This window comes from Thermobia domestica, chromosome 4 (genome assembly GCF_964235325.1).
Source record: "Thermobia domestica chromosome 4, izTheDome1.hap1.1, whole genome shotgun sequence".
NCBI classification, from domain to species: Eukaryota; Metazoa; Arthropoda; class Insecta; order Zygentoma; family Lepismatidae; genus Thermobia; species Thermobia domestica.
Window position 1 is genome coordinate 220,659,309 of NC_137457.1, and position 12,508 is coordinate 220,671,816.

Sequence of the window (12,508 nt, forward strand, 5' to 3'; positions counted from 1 at the left end):
TTTCTTCAAGGTCCCACAAAACAGACTTTTCTTCCTCCTAAAGGCTTCTTTCGCCATTCCTATCCTTGCTTTTATTTCACGTTCGCAGGAAAGCCAAAATGCCACTAAAATTCAAAAATGTATGACTCATGCACATTCATAGAGGGAAGAAGGAAAATAGCTTCCAAGTATGGTTCTCATTTTCCCCTGATCCACATTGCATTATAATCAGTAGGGCAACTCAAAAGCATAAAAAGCATAACAGCAATTTACACATATGGTTCGTATCTTGAAAATGATTGTGGTTGTCTAAGGGTCCAGAAGAAGCTAATTTTAAAGGCATAATAAAGCATAATTTTAGAAAATGAAGCATAAAGCATAATTTAAAATATATCTAGGTATAGCACAATTCTTGGAAAATTCTGTTTAACTGCAAGTTTAACATACTGCATTACTTTTTTTTTAAAAAAAAAAACAATATTTACAATGCAAACGCATTGAGAACATAACAATGCAACAATCAAAAGCTTATTTCGATGTAATCCTTTGATGTGGAGAAAAACAAAGAAGGATAAGAAAAAAAACTTTCCGCCAACAATGAATAGTACACAAAATCTCCACACTATATTGTTATGTGTACCTCTTGAACTTGAGCACTTTCTGTACTTTTTGGTGGCTAATTTTACTTTCACTTTCTGTATATATGCACCTCTAAGGCGCACACAAGTGATAAAAAAAAATGACTCGAGTAAAGCATATCTCTTTACAGTGCATTAAGTAGCAAGTTCAGTAAATATGAAAGAAGCTGGTTGCATAAAATATTAATAAATAGATCAAGATATTTAGAATATTTGATGTATAGTAAATATTATACATTATACACGATTAATGTAAAACACTGAAATTAACAATAAAGCATAATTTGAAAAAAAAATAAAGCATAATTAAACAAAACATAAAGCATAATGTGGGTTGCTCTAATAATCAGTCTTCACTGCACTTTTTTTTTTTAAAAAAAAAAAGGACGTTGAATTCGAAAACCGCAAGTGAAACTAGAAGTGCTGACATTTTAATGTAACTGAAATCTAACTTGAAAGAACGTAAACCTTGAACATTGTGAAACACTAAGATTGTGTAATAAAAAGAGTTATATACTTCCTTTCTTTCTTCTAAAGAAGCCAGCTGCTTCTGTTAAAACCACCTGAAGTCATCGTTGAAATGGATCGTTGGAAGGGTCGAGTGGCTTTGGTGACAGGTGCCAGTTCTGGTATAGGAGCTGCAACAGTCAGGGAATTAGTTAAACATGGACTCAAAGTTGTTGGTTGTGCAAGAAGAGTAGAAAGAATACAGGTAAACTACATTATTTTGTTGTCACTATTTTATTAATTATTGTTTATTCATAACGTGTTGTGAATAAGGAAATCTGGAGCCAATTATGCAGAACGCGTAGTCTTATCTAACTTTATGTTTACTTAAGTACCAGTATGAAATATACGGAGAAAGTATGTTTTATACATACATTATTTCTCTACATGTTTGTTCATTCTCACTTTTGGACAACGGCTAGGATTTGAACCCTACCAGTAACGTAATGAAATGAAATAAAATCTTTCAGTTTAACGTCCCACGATTATGCCTGTTAGGCTAAGGGAGACGGATGATTAAGTCAAGTCAAGTGAATGACGATGAAAGAATTGGTGGAATGAGAATGTGAGAGTACATGGAGGAATCCCACGAACACGTTGTTGTCCACCACAAAGTTACTTGGCCGGGGATCGAACCCGAGACCTGACGCACCACAAGTAAGCACTCTACCACTGAGCCACCGTGAACCTCCTACCAGTAATATTGTTTACGAGGCCAGAAGTACACTTTTAAATTCTCTACAAGACGAGAAGTTTTACGAGTCTTGTAGACAGGGGCTTCACTTGGGACTCCATTGACGGGCAGCAATTGTCCAATCTCACTTTGACATTTGTAGATATTTTAATTCATAAAATATAATATACCAATGAAAAACCTGGAAATCTACTGCTCGCAGATAACACGAGTTCATCCAGTATAACACGATTCATAGTATAACACCTATAAATTGATAAAGTGATTTTACAAACATAGGGAGGAGCACTTATCAACATTCAAAGACGTATTTTTTCTACAAGTCATTACACAATATATTCTAATGATAAATATAGTTTAAATGTTGTTATATCACACTCTTCATAGACATCTTCTGACGCAGAAGGGTTTTGATAACTTCTAGATCAAGTTAAGAAACAATCAGTTCATAAATTTTGTACAGTCACTAGGGATGCGCACGAGTCGAGACATGTCTCGAATCTCTACTCGACTCAACTCGAATTCGAGTCGAGAAACACTTTGTAAAATTCGAGACGAGTCGAGACAAACGTATTTCTCGACTCGAATTTTCGAGTCGAGACAGCTCGTAAAAATCTTTCTATAATTTTTGTTATTATTTTGAAGAAAGTACTCCTCAGAAACACTCGGCACGAGAATTTCGGTAACTGCAGGACTTGTCAGGTGTTCGAGGACTGCTGTGGTGAGTGTCTTTAACAAGTAGAGATGCAAAAAAGCCGGCTTTTTTGAATCGATGGTTTTTTGCACATAAAAAGCCGGCTTTTTTGGGGAAAAAACGAGAATTTTGGAAATTTTGGCTTTTTTCATTTTCATGATTTTTCTGTTTAAATAGCTTTTTTATAGTATACTCTAAAGTTAAATAAGATTTCATGACCTGAATGTCATATTTCGCTCTGAAATTCACCATCATGATGGATGGAGCACATGGTTTATGAATTAAAGTAAACATAAAGAAAGTAGTAGGGGAAGGTCGTCTGGTATCGGACACCTTAGCTTTTTTTAGTTTGTCATGCTGAAAAATAGCTATATCAAATAACTTAATGCACAAAATGATACCTTGGTATCTTACACACAACGTGTTAAAGGTGACTTGATAGGTAAAAACTAATAATATATATTTTTGTCAAAAAAATCAAAGGAACACAAATTAGCGTTCTTAAAAAGTGGAGGGTGGTATCGGACAAACATAAAACTATAGAGAATTAGTCTTTTGAAGCAATTTAATAACAGAACAAATTGTAAATATTAGCTGTTTTAGCTGTTTACTTACAGGAGTTCTTACACACAAAATAGAGTTTTATTACGTTTTGAAATAGAGCTTAAAATATGAGTAAAACATATATCTTATAATTCTTAGTCTCATCAAGAGTTGTTATTTTTTATTCTGACATAAATCACAATGATAAAATAGTCTGCCTTCAAAATTTTGACATTGATCATGTACCAAGTTTTTACATATATTGCGCTGTATCCACTCATCAAAAGATTCCCCGCAGATTATAATGTTTAGTTTTTCAGCAAGTTTATAAACTAGTTTAAAAAATTCTGATATTCTTAGTGGCATTAGGCTAGTTAACTATACAAAGCCTTTACATGATTGTATAGAATTTCTTCTTGGTCACGTTCTACTAGATGTGCCTTTGTTATCCTAGCAGCGAAGCTTAGCTGTTACCTCTTTCCCTTCCAACACGATCTTCTAATGTACTCTAAGGAACACCAGATCTAGCACTGGCCGCACGTGCTTCTTTGGAAATAACTTTGTCCATGGCCAACTTCATATTTTTCTCATTCTAATTGCCACGTATTTTCCCCATGGTTTCCTGAAAAGGCCAGAAACGATTAAAAACGTCAAGTTTACTTACCAGTGTTGTGTCCGATACCACCCGATTCTCTTTTGTCCGATACCAGCCGAAAGACTTGTAACTTATGAATGGCTATCTACCAGCTTGTAACAACACGAAGGCAAGTATACGCCTAAATTATAATATATATACACCCTAATAAATGCTGTGATAGCAGTCATATATCAATACATTTACTTTGTGAGAAGTTGCAGGCACACAAATCTATCTCGTTGCAGCTGATCACTCGCAAAAATACAAAAACCTTGAAGCACGAGATACACCGCTCATCGGACAAATCCACTATGGCGTGAGCTTAGCTAGTTCATTTTGATCAATTAACTGTGTGCTTGACAGGTGCCGCCTTAAGCAGGAAATAACGAAAACTGCTTTTGTCCGATACCACCCGCTGTCCGATACCAGACGACTTTCCCCTATTTGAGGGCAATTTTAGAAGCTATTTAACTTTATTTTAACTGCTGAATTATCGACATTTTTTCTTCTCTAGATCATTTCTTTTTAGTCATCCGTGTTTCACTTCTTAGAGCTTAGTACTCTAGCTTCTAGCACATAATTAAACTTATGTTTTTCAATATATCCATCAGAGCGTGCGTTTTTCAATATATCTGTCAGAGCGTACTTCCACATTCCCGTTATACTGTAGCTGTGCAATGATTTAATAGTAATCTTCCGCACACAACCTTGAATACCATTTGATAGAAATAATCAGTATCGGATTTAGAAAAATATTTTGGAGTTTTTTTTTCTGAATAATGTTTGGTTTTTCTAAAAATTTCTAACTTTTATTTAAGAGGAGCTTAAGTTTATGAGTACAGGCATAACAAATATTTCGTTTCATTTGTATATTCAACGATAATCTTCCAGATACAACCTTGAAGACCACTTTATACTGATAATCAGTGGCGGATTTAGAAAAGTATTTTAGGAGGGTTTCTTATTAATGCTTAGTTTTTCTAAAATTCCTAAATTTTATTTGAGGACAGCTTGAAGTTTATGAGTAAAGGCAAAACAATTATTTAGTTTGTTTTAGAAATTCCGTAATTTCGGAGTAGAGGCTTCAATCCGAAAGACATCCCCACCCTAACCCTCTTTGAAAATCTATCACTGCTGGTAATTAATAATAACAAAGATTTAAAAACGATTAGAAAGTAAGTCGGCCAGGACTCACAGTACACGCACTATCTCTACATTCACAGATGGAATTAAGAAAAACTTTTGTCAAAATGGTCGAATGCGGGATTGAATTCCGGACTTCACGATAGAAGGGCGAAAGATAAGCACTCACTCATGTTTGTTGTGCACTTGTGCTTAACTTAAATGTATTCGCTCTCTCTCTCTCTTTCTCTATGGCCACAAAAGCTCTCCATTGACTTCTGTCCTTATCCAATTCAATCCAGTTTCTACTCTGTATTCCTATTTCTGCTAGGGCCTAGATTTTCCTAATGGACGTTTCCCGATTGGGTTTCCAGTTAAAACTTTGAAAGTGTTCCTACTTTCTTCCATTCTGGCTACATGACCTGCTCACCTGAGCTTCCTAGACTTGATGACTCTAACGATGTTTGGTAAACCGTATAAATTATGTAGTTCCTCCTTATGAACTTTCCGCCATTCCCCATTCCCTTTCCACTTGGGTCCAAATATTCGTCTCAGAATTTTATTCTCAAATAATTACAGTCTGCGTTCTTCCTTCAGCGTAAGCGACCATGTTTCACAACCATAAAGCATAACAGGCATGATTTATATATTTTAAGACTGAAATTCCTTGACAGAATTCGCGACGACAAAATATTTTGAACTGAATAATAACAAGAATTTCCTGATTTTAGTTGACATTTAATTTCTTTGTGGGTATGATTTTGGTCTGGTAATACTGATCCAAGATATTTGAAAGTATCCATTGTGTCAAAAGTATTAATTGACATTTTAACGCATTCATAATTTGCCGTAACTTCCTTGTATGTAGATTTCTCTGCATTTACTCATGTCCCTGCAAGCGTTTAATAAGGCCTCTGCATTTCTTTCGATCGTTCTGAGCTCCTCCGTGGCTAAGCAGTTAGCGTACGCGCCTTTGGCATGAGAGACCCGGGTTCGATTCCCGGCGGGAGCTCATGTGGTTCGTATTCCACGTTAATCAGTAGGTCCACGTCTCATATAGCCTCGCTGCTGAACGGGACGTAAAACTCAAAATCAATCAATCAATCAAATCTTTCGATTGTTCTATCAGATTTACATCATCAGCATACACCATAACCTGGTGAATACCATTCAACTCTAGGCCATGGTTCCTATCTTTGATTTTTCTTATAGCGTACTCCGGAACAAAACATAATAATAAGGGCGATAACGCATATCCTTGTTTCAGGCCAATCTCGACGTGGAAGCTCGCATTTTTCTACTCGGACTTTACTCTGGAATTCACTTAAACACTTAATAAATCTAGCTCTTTCGGTATTCCAAATTCTGTAAGAATGTTGTACAATGTTTCCCTCCTTACCGAGTTGAAGGCCTTTCTAAAATCAATAAACAGTTAATGTACTGGGTAATATATGCCCATTTCTTTTCGTGTATTTGTCCAATGGTAAATATCTGGTCGATTTCGACTAAATTCACACTGATAATCTCCAATAATTTTATCTGCGTATGGGGTCAATCTTATTAATAGAATGTTAAGAGAAATACCTCGATAATTATTACAATCAATTTTGTCGTCTTTCTTGTGAATTGGAACAGAGATTGATTCTTCCACTCTTTTTAAATGTATTCCATATTTTTTCTTTTTTGTAAAAAAGAATCGTAGGGGAAGGCGTTGTACCTGCGAACACTTTTAGTCTTCGAAATTTTGGTGCTAATATTCCCCAATTTTTGTCGTACATTTGAAGTGTCATCTCTTTGCTATCAGATAGGATGATTTTTAAACGTGTTACATAATTACAATAGCTTTTATAAGATAAAATAAGGACAAATCCGTTTTGTTCACATTTACATTATGGTCGTGTACCTTTGAACAGACCTTCTTGTACCTTTGAACAGTGATAATTACAATGTTTCTCCGGCAATAATATAAAAAGAAACAGAAATATTAACAGTTATAAATTGCAATAAAAGGTTTAGCTATAAAAAGCTCCCCAAAATTAAAATTTTATCAATTAAATTAAAAATTGAAGAGAAGTTCTAACAAAAACTTGTGAACAATAAAGCAGTCTTAACATTATGTTATATAATAAGCAAATATATAGAAACTACTTAAAATTATAATTAATACCTTTATATCGTAACCTAACCTATATAAAATATATAAATTGTTTTAACTACTTACATTGTGTAGCTTTAAGCAGTATTATTTAGCGTTCAAAGGTACACGATGCATTAATGTTCATAGGTACAAGAGGGTCACCATTACGAAAAAAAGTTCTCCACTAGCTTAAATATTGAACACAAGTTAAAACTAAAGTATTACTCTATTCACCAATGATTCTACCCCAAGTTTGGACAAATAAATATCACAAGTTGCGAAAACCGAAGAGCACAAAACTCAAAAGGTAACTGCAAAAAATCTTCGTTTTGGGGGTGAAAAATTAAAAGAAACATTACTCGACACAACACTCAGTAAACAACAGCCAAACGCGTTTGTAGTGCTTTTTTTTTCATTTAATCTTTCAAATGAATTTTAATCATTGCACCTAGATAGCTCTGAATTCGAGAAAAGCACAGGTGTTCAAAGGTACATTGTTTCAAAGGTACAACGCCTTCCCCTAACCATATGTTGAATTTTCTTGTTAAAAATTTACAAACCTTCAGCATTGGATAAACCGTGATGGTGGTTATATATTCTACAGCCTAGGAAACCATACGCTCAGATGAACCGTCTATTAGGTATATGATCCATGAACAGAAAATTCGATACTTTCCCGATTCTGAACAAGCTTAAGGAGCAGCCAGTGCATTACAGAATTTGGAGCTTTACCGATTTTGCAGATCCGAAGTACCTGATAGGTGGTAACAGATTATTACGTATGTGATCAATCAGTGAAAAATTTGTTCGAAATATTCTTACAATGTATATGAAAGTTAAAACTTAACTGAAAAATTTCAAGAATGTACAGAACCACCCGAAACGAAGCTCTTAATGTGCAGATTTCTCTCATGTTTTTCTTTATTTTGCTTCAAAAAGAGGGTGTGTGATATTTTGAAGTAAAAATACTACATACAATTTTGCTAGTTATTTGTGTATCTTTTTTTAAAGTACTTATTGTATATAAGAGGTTAAAATATTATTACATATATTGGCTAATCCCTTGGAATTCGTAATGTAAATATGTTAAGAATTTAAAAAAAAAATCTTTTTGAACTTCATGGTTTATTTTCGAGGTTTCATATTATTATCTGCATCAGCCACTATTTAAATAAGTTGTTTTGTTGTAGAGAAGCGAAACAAAGTCTGCTTTATCAGTTTAAAGCAAAATTTTCAAAAAAGCCCAAAATTTCCCAAGCAAAAAAGCAAAGCAGAAAAAACCGAGTTTTTTTCCAAAAAAGCCGGTTTTTTTCCGAGCCCTTGCATCTCTATTAACAAGTATCGAAACCAAGGGGAAACGACGTACAAACGTCGAGGTGTTGGGCGCCCCCCACCTCATTACATATGTCGGACGTCGTAGGCTGGGCAGACTAGTAAAGCAGGACAGCAGCGAACTGCGTCGGAACTAACATCAAAGTTTAATGCTGGGCAAAGTACAAGTGTGTCTGAACTAGTGTTGTAAAATTTCCGGAAATTTTGAACCTGTTGGGGAAAAACCGTTTTTTTTTTCGATTTCTTTCTGGAAAAATTGGAAAAATTGAAAAAAATAAAAAATGTTTGTATTAGGTTAATTTTACTAGTAATGATATATCTTTTTCAAACGCGTGAAAAATATAAGTTCAAAATTTCAATTTGCGAATATTAAAAATAGGACTCGAAAATCAAACTATTCCAGTTAATATCTATATATTAAAATACTAGATTTATGCGTATATGGATGTCTTCATAGAAAAGTTTATATGTTTGTCTCCAGTTCTTTCGGCAGGGAGATCTTGAACCCACAAGTGCTAGAGACGTGTCGTTTTCGTTGGTCGATTCCAAATTTTGTGTAAATTGTCCAGTTCTAATTAATATTTTAAGAAACAGCATTGCCATTAGTTCTTTATTATTACATTTTTAGTGGTAGTACTAAAATTTTTGAAGAAGTAAAGCATCATACTCTACGAGTTATATATTCCAACATCACATAGTTGTATATAGGAGTTGTGTATCTCTCAGGTGTTTGTTTCATGGCCAAATGATAAGAAAACGAAGGATAACCATTTCTCCAGTCTAAGAGAATCTTTATTGTTTGTAGAGTTTATTTTTTATTTTATTTTATTTTTTGCCCAATGAACTCCCTGTATCACTGACAAAATTAATTGTGTGTCTAACTTATTTACTTACTACATAATGGATACAAAAAGAAAGAAAACACTGGTTATATATGACTTAGAAATTCCAACCACAAGTGGGCTCAAAACTTGCAAACGGTGCGAGATATTGAAAAAAAATCGAAAAAAATCCCCTTTATGATACCCCTTGCCGATTTTTATGGAGACGTCCTTCACTTGTATCTGTAAAGGGGAGCTGTGTAGAGAGCGCAGGTTCAGCTAGTTGAAAATTAATAGTCTGCGCTTACTTATGTCGTTTATTCGTGGATGTGCATTAATTACAGAACTTTTACAGTTACATACAAGCCTACCAACATGAAGTGTTTCTATTGCATCAAATAGGTGTCTTGAATGAAACTGAGTTCTTAATATGCTCTTTGATCTGGTGAAGTTTTGTGAATTTTAACCAAATTATTTCTTAAGAGAAAGAGCAGTAGGCAAATTTCATAAATGCTCATGCACTAAAACATACTCGTATAATTACTATTATTTAATATAGACACTTATATAAACTTTAGGTACAAAATCCTGCATGTAAACAAATACATGTTTTCTAGTGCGACAGATTATCTATTACAACAACAATGAAAGTGACTATGTTTCTAACTTAATAACTCTTGAATCATCAGACCGACCTCGATAAAATTTTAAACATAGATGAAGTTCGCGATGGTTGTTTTTTATCATTTCACTTTCAAGGTGCAACTTGAAGGAAGGGGAGAGGGGAAAATGACAGATATTAGTGTCGAATCCATAATTTTCGTGGTCTATGAAATGAACAATGACATTTCCGATGCCGTTTAAATCAAAATTCAGCCCCACAACTTGGAGGAGGGAGGAGATATATAAAAATTATTGAAAATGAGCAATATTAGTGTCGAATCGATAGTTTTCGGTGTCGCTGAGATGAACAGTGACATTTCCGGCCGTCTAAATTCAAATCCCATTAGTACTATAAGGGGGGACGGTGACATGTAAAGATAATTGAAAATTACCTATATTAATGTCGAATTCATAATTATGGGGCTCCATAAGTCCGTTGGTGACAGTTTTGGTGCCCTTTGTGTTCAAAATGAAACGTATTCTCCCCGTGCAAGCTATTCGGCTAGTCTGTAATAATAACGAACGGAAGTTTCACATACTCAACCATTTAGTATATTTCCCGCTGCTAAAATTTACTCACTTGTGCGGTACATGTGTGTATCATATCTCTTTTTGAGTTATTCGAAAAATATACAAAGAATAAAGAGGGATTTTACCAGAAATCAGAAAACTAATAAGTAGAATTAAAACCTGTTGCTTTAAGTATTTGTCTGTTAGCGAACTACATTGTATATACAGTAGGACGTCGATAATCCGAACGCGGTCGCTAGAAGCTTTCTTAACGGTAGCGATAAATAAACAATAGTATGTGCGTCGACGTTGTGTGAAGTCAGTGTTTTTACAAAAGTATATTCATATGTAATCGTTTGTCATACATATTTTTATTTTTATTTTGTCTTAGGCGTATAAATTTTAAGTGTGACGTACAAGATCAGTGTAATTTAGTGTACGAGCAGGTTCTTCAGAAACATTAAATGTAAGTAGTCTTACGTACGGTATTGTAGTTACTGTATGTACTGAATAACCACTGTATCGATAGAAGAACATACCGTACAGTATATGTAAGCCTAAATGGCATTTTCTTGGTAATTTTCGAAAATCCGAACAATTTGAAAATTCGAACTACCTGTGGTCCTAATTAGTTCGGATTTTTTACCTCCTACTGTATATGCTGCAGCCATGTTACAGCAAGTAAGATTACTAGCATAAGGCCAAGAAATAGTTTTTAAACTATATTTTCTTGTTTTTACCAATATTTCCCAAGAAATTATTTTTCTAATGGATTCAAAATTTCCGGAAATTTTACATAGAAAAAAGAACATATCTCTATAAAATACAGTTTGATTTAACATATTAACTAAAATGATTCTGGCCCCGTTATTTTAACTCTTCCCTGCCATCAAGGGGGAACACAAGATTGCTTAAGATAATTTTAATGCGTCTATACTAATTAAGCTAACTAGGATTATATTTTAGTTTCTTTTGTAGCCATAACTCCATTCTATCACGGTGCTAACTTTGTAGTGTCTGATTGAGTTGTGCACAAAATTTCCCTATTCTAATACAAGAAACATAAGTAATCAATTATCTTGACTCTAAAGTAGTAAATACAAAATAGTTTTAATTTTGAAAGCATAATGTAATAAAATATTCGAAAATTTCAATTTTACCCAAATTTTCCGTTTTTTTCCAAGCTCGGGAAGACCGTAAAGAAGTGTTTTTTTTAAATCCAAAATTTCCGTTTTCTCCCAGGCCTTCACAATACTAATCTGAACACACAGTGCACCCAACACTCGTAACAATGGGTCTCTGCAGCCGACGACCCATTCATGTTCGAATGTTAACACCATGACATCGGCAACTAAGACTGAAATGAACACCTGACCATCGCCACTGGACCTTGGCACTGTGACAGAGCGTTGCACTGTCTGATGAATCGCAATACCTTCTTCATCATGACGATGGGAGTGTGCGAATCCCTCGTATTCCAACGGAACAGCTCCTTGACATCTGTACTGCGGGACGGAGACAACCTGGCTGCGGCTTAATTAGTATCTGGGGAACATTCACGTAAGCATCCATGTGTCCAGTGGAGCTCGAGCAAGGCACAATAACGGCCGAGACGTATCGCACACTGCTTGCAGAATACGTACACCCCTTCATGACGACCATGTTTCCTAACGGTAGTGGCGTTTTTCGACAAGATAATGCACCATGCCACAAGGCCAGAAGTGTGATGGAGTGGTTCGAGGAATGCAGGAGCGAGTTCCAAGTGATATGCTGGTCCCCCAACTCGCCGGATCTGAACCCAATCGAACACATCTGGGATGTAATTGAACGAAACGTCAGGGCGCATCGCCCCCTCCCCGAAATTTACGGGAAAGGTGACCTGTGTGTGCATATGTGGTGTCAACTCTCTCCAGCGACCTACCAAGGATCATTGCATGCATACCAAGACGCCTCGCCGTTGTTATCCGTGCCAAAGGTCGACGACATACTGACAATTAGCTAGGTAATCATAATGGCCTAGCTGATGTGTGCGTATATTTTAACTCGTATATTTTGTCTCGACTCGAATCTCGAGACGTAGTCGAGACAACATTTTCTCGAGACGAGACAGGCTTAAATCTCGACTCGACTCGATTCGTGCGCATCCCTAACAGTCACGAACTAAATAAATGGAGGTTGGAGCCATAAGAAATAATGGCTTCAGCATCCATTTATTATTGTTCGTGAATGTA

The 12,508-nt window shown here is 35.2% G+C and overlaps 1 protein-coding gene across 1 annotated transcript in view; it reads left to right on the forward strand.

The window, feature by feature from the left end:
- Positions 1–1,048: 1,048 nt before the first annotated feature.
- LOC145683040 (dehydrogenase/reductase SDR family member 11-like) overlaps positions 1,049–12,508 on the forward strand; it is a 105,344-nt gene continuing 93,884 nt past the window's right edge. The window contains exon 1 of the mRNA XM_081754398.1: positions 1,049–1,329. Within this exon, the coding sequence (XP_081610524.1) occupies positions 1,198–1,329 (132 nt within the window). The 5' untranslated portion in view covers positions 1,049–1,197. The remainder of the gene's footprint in view (positions 1,330–12,508) is intronic.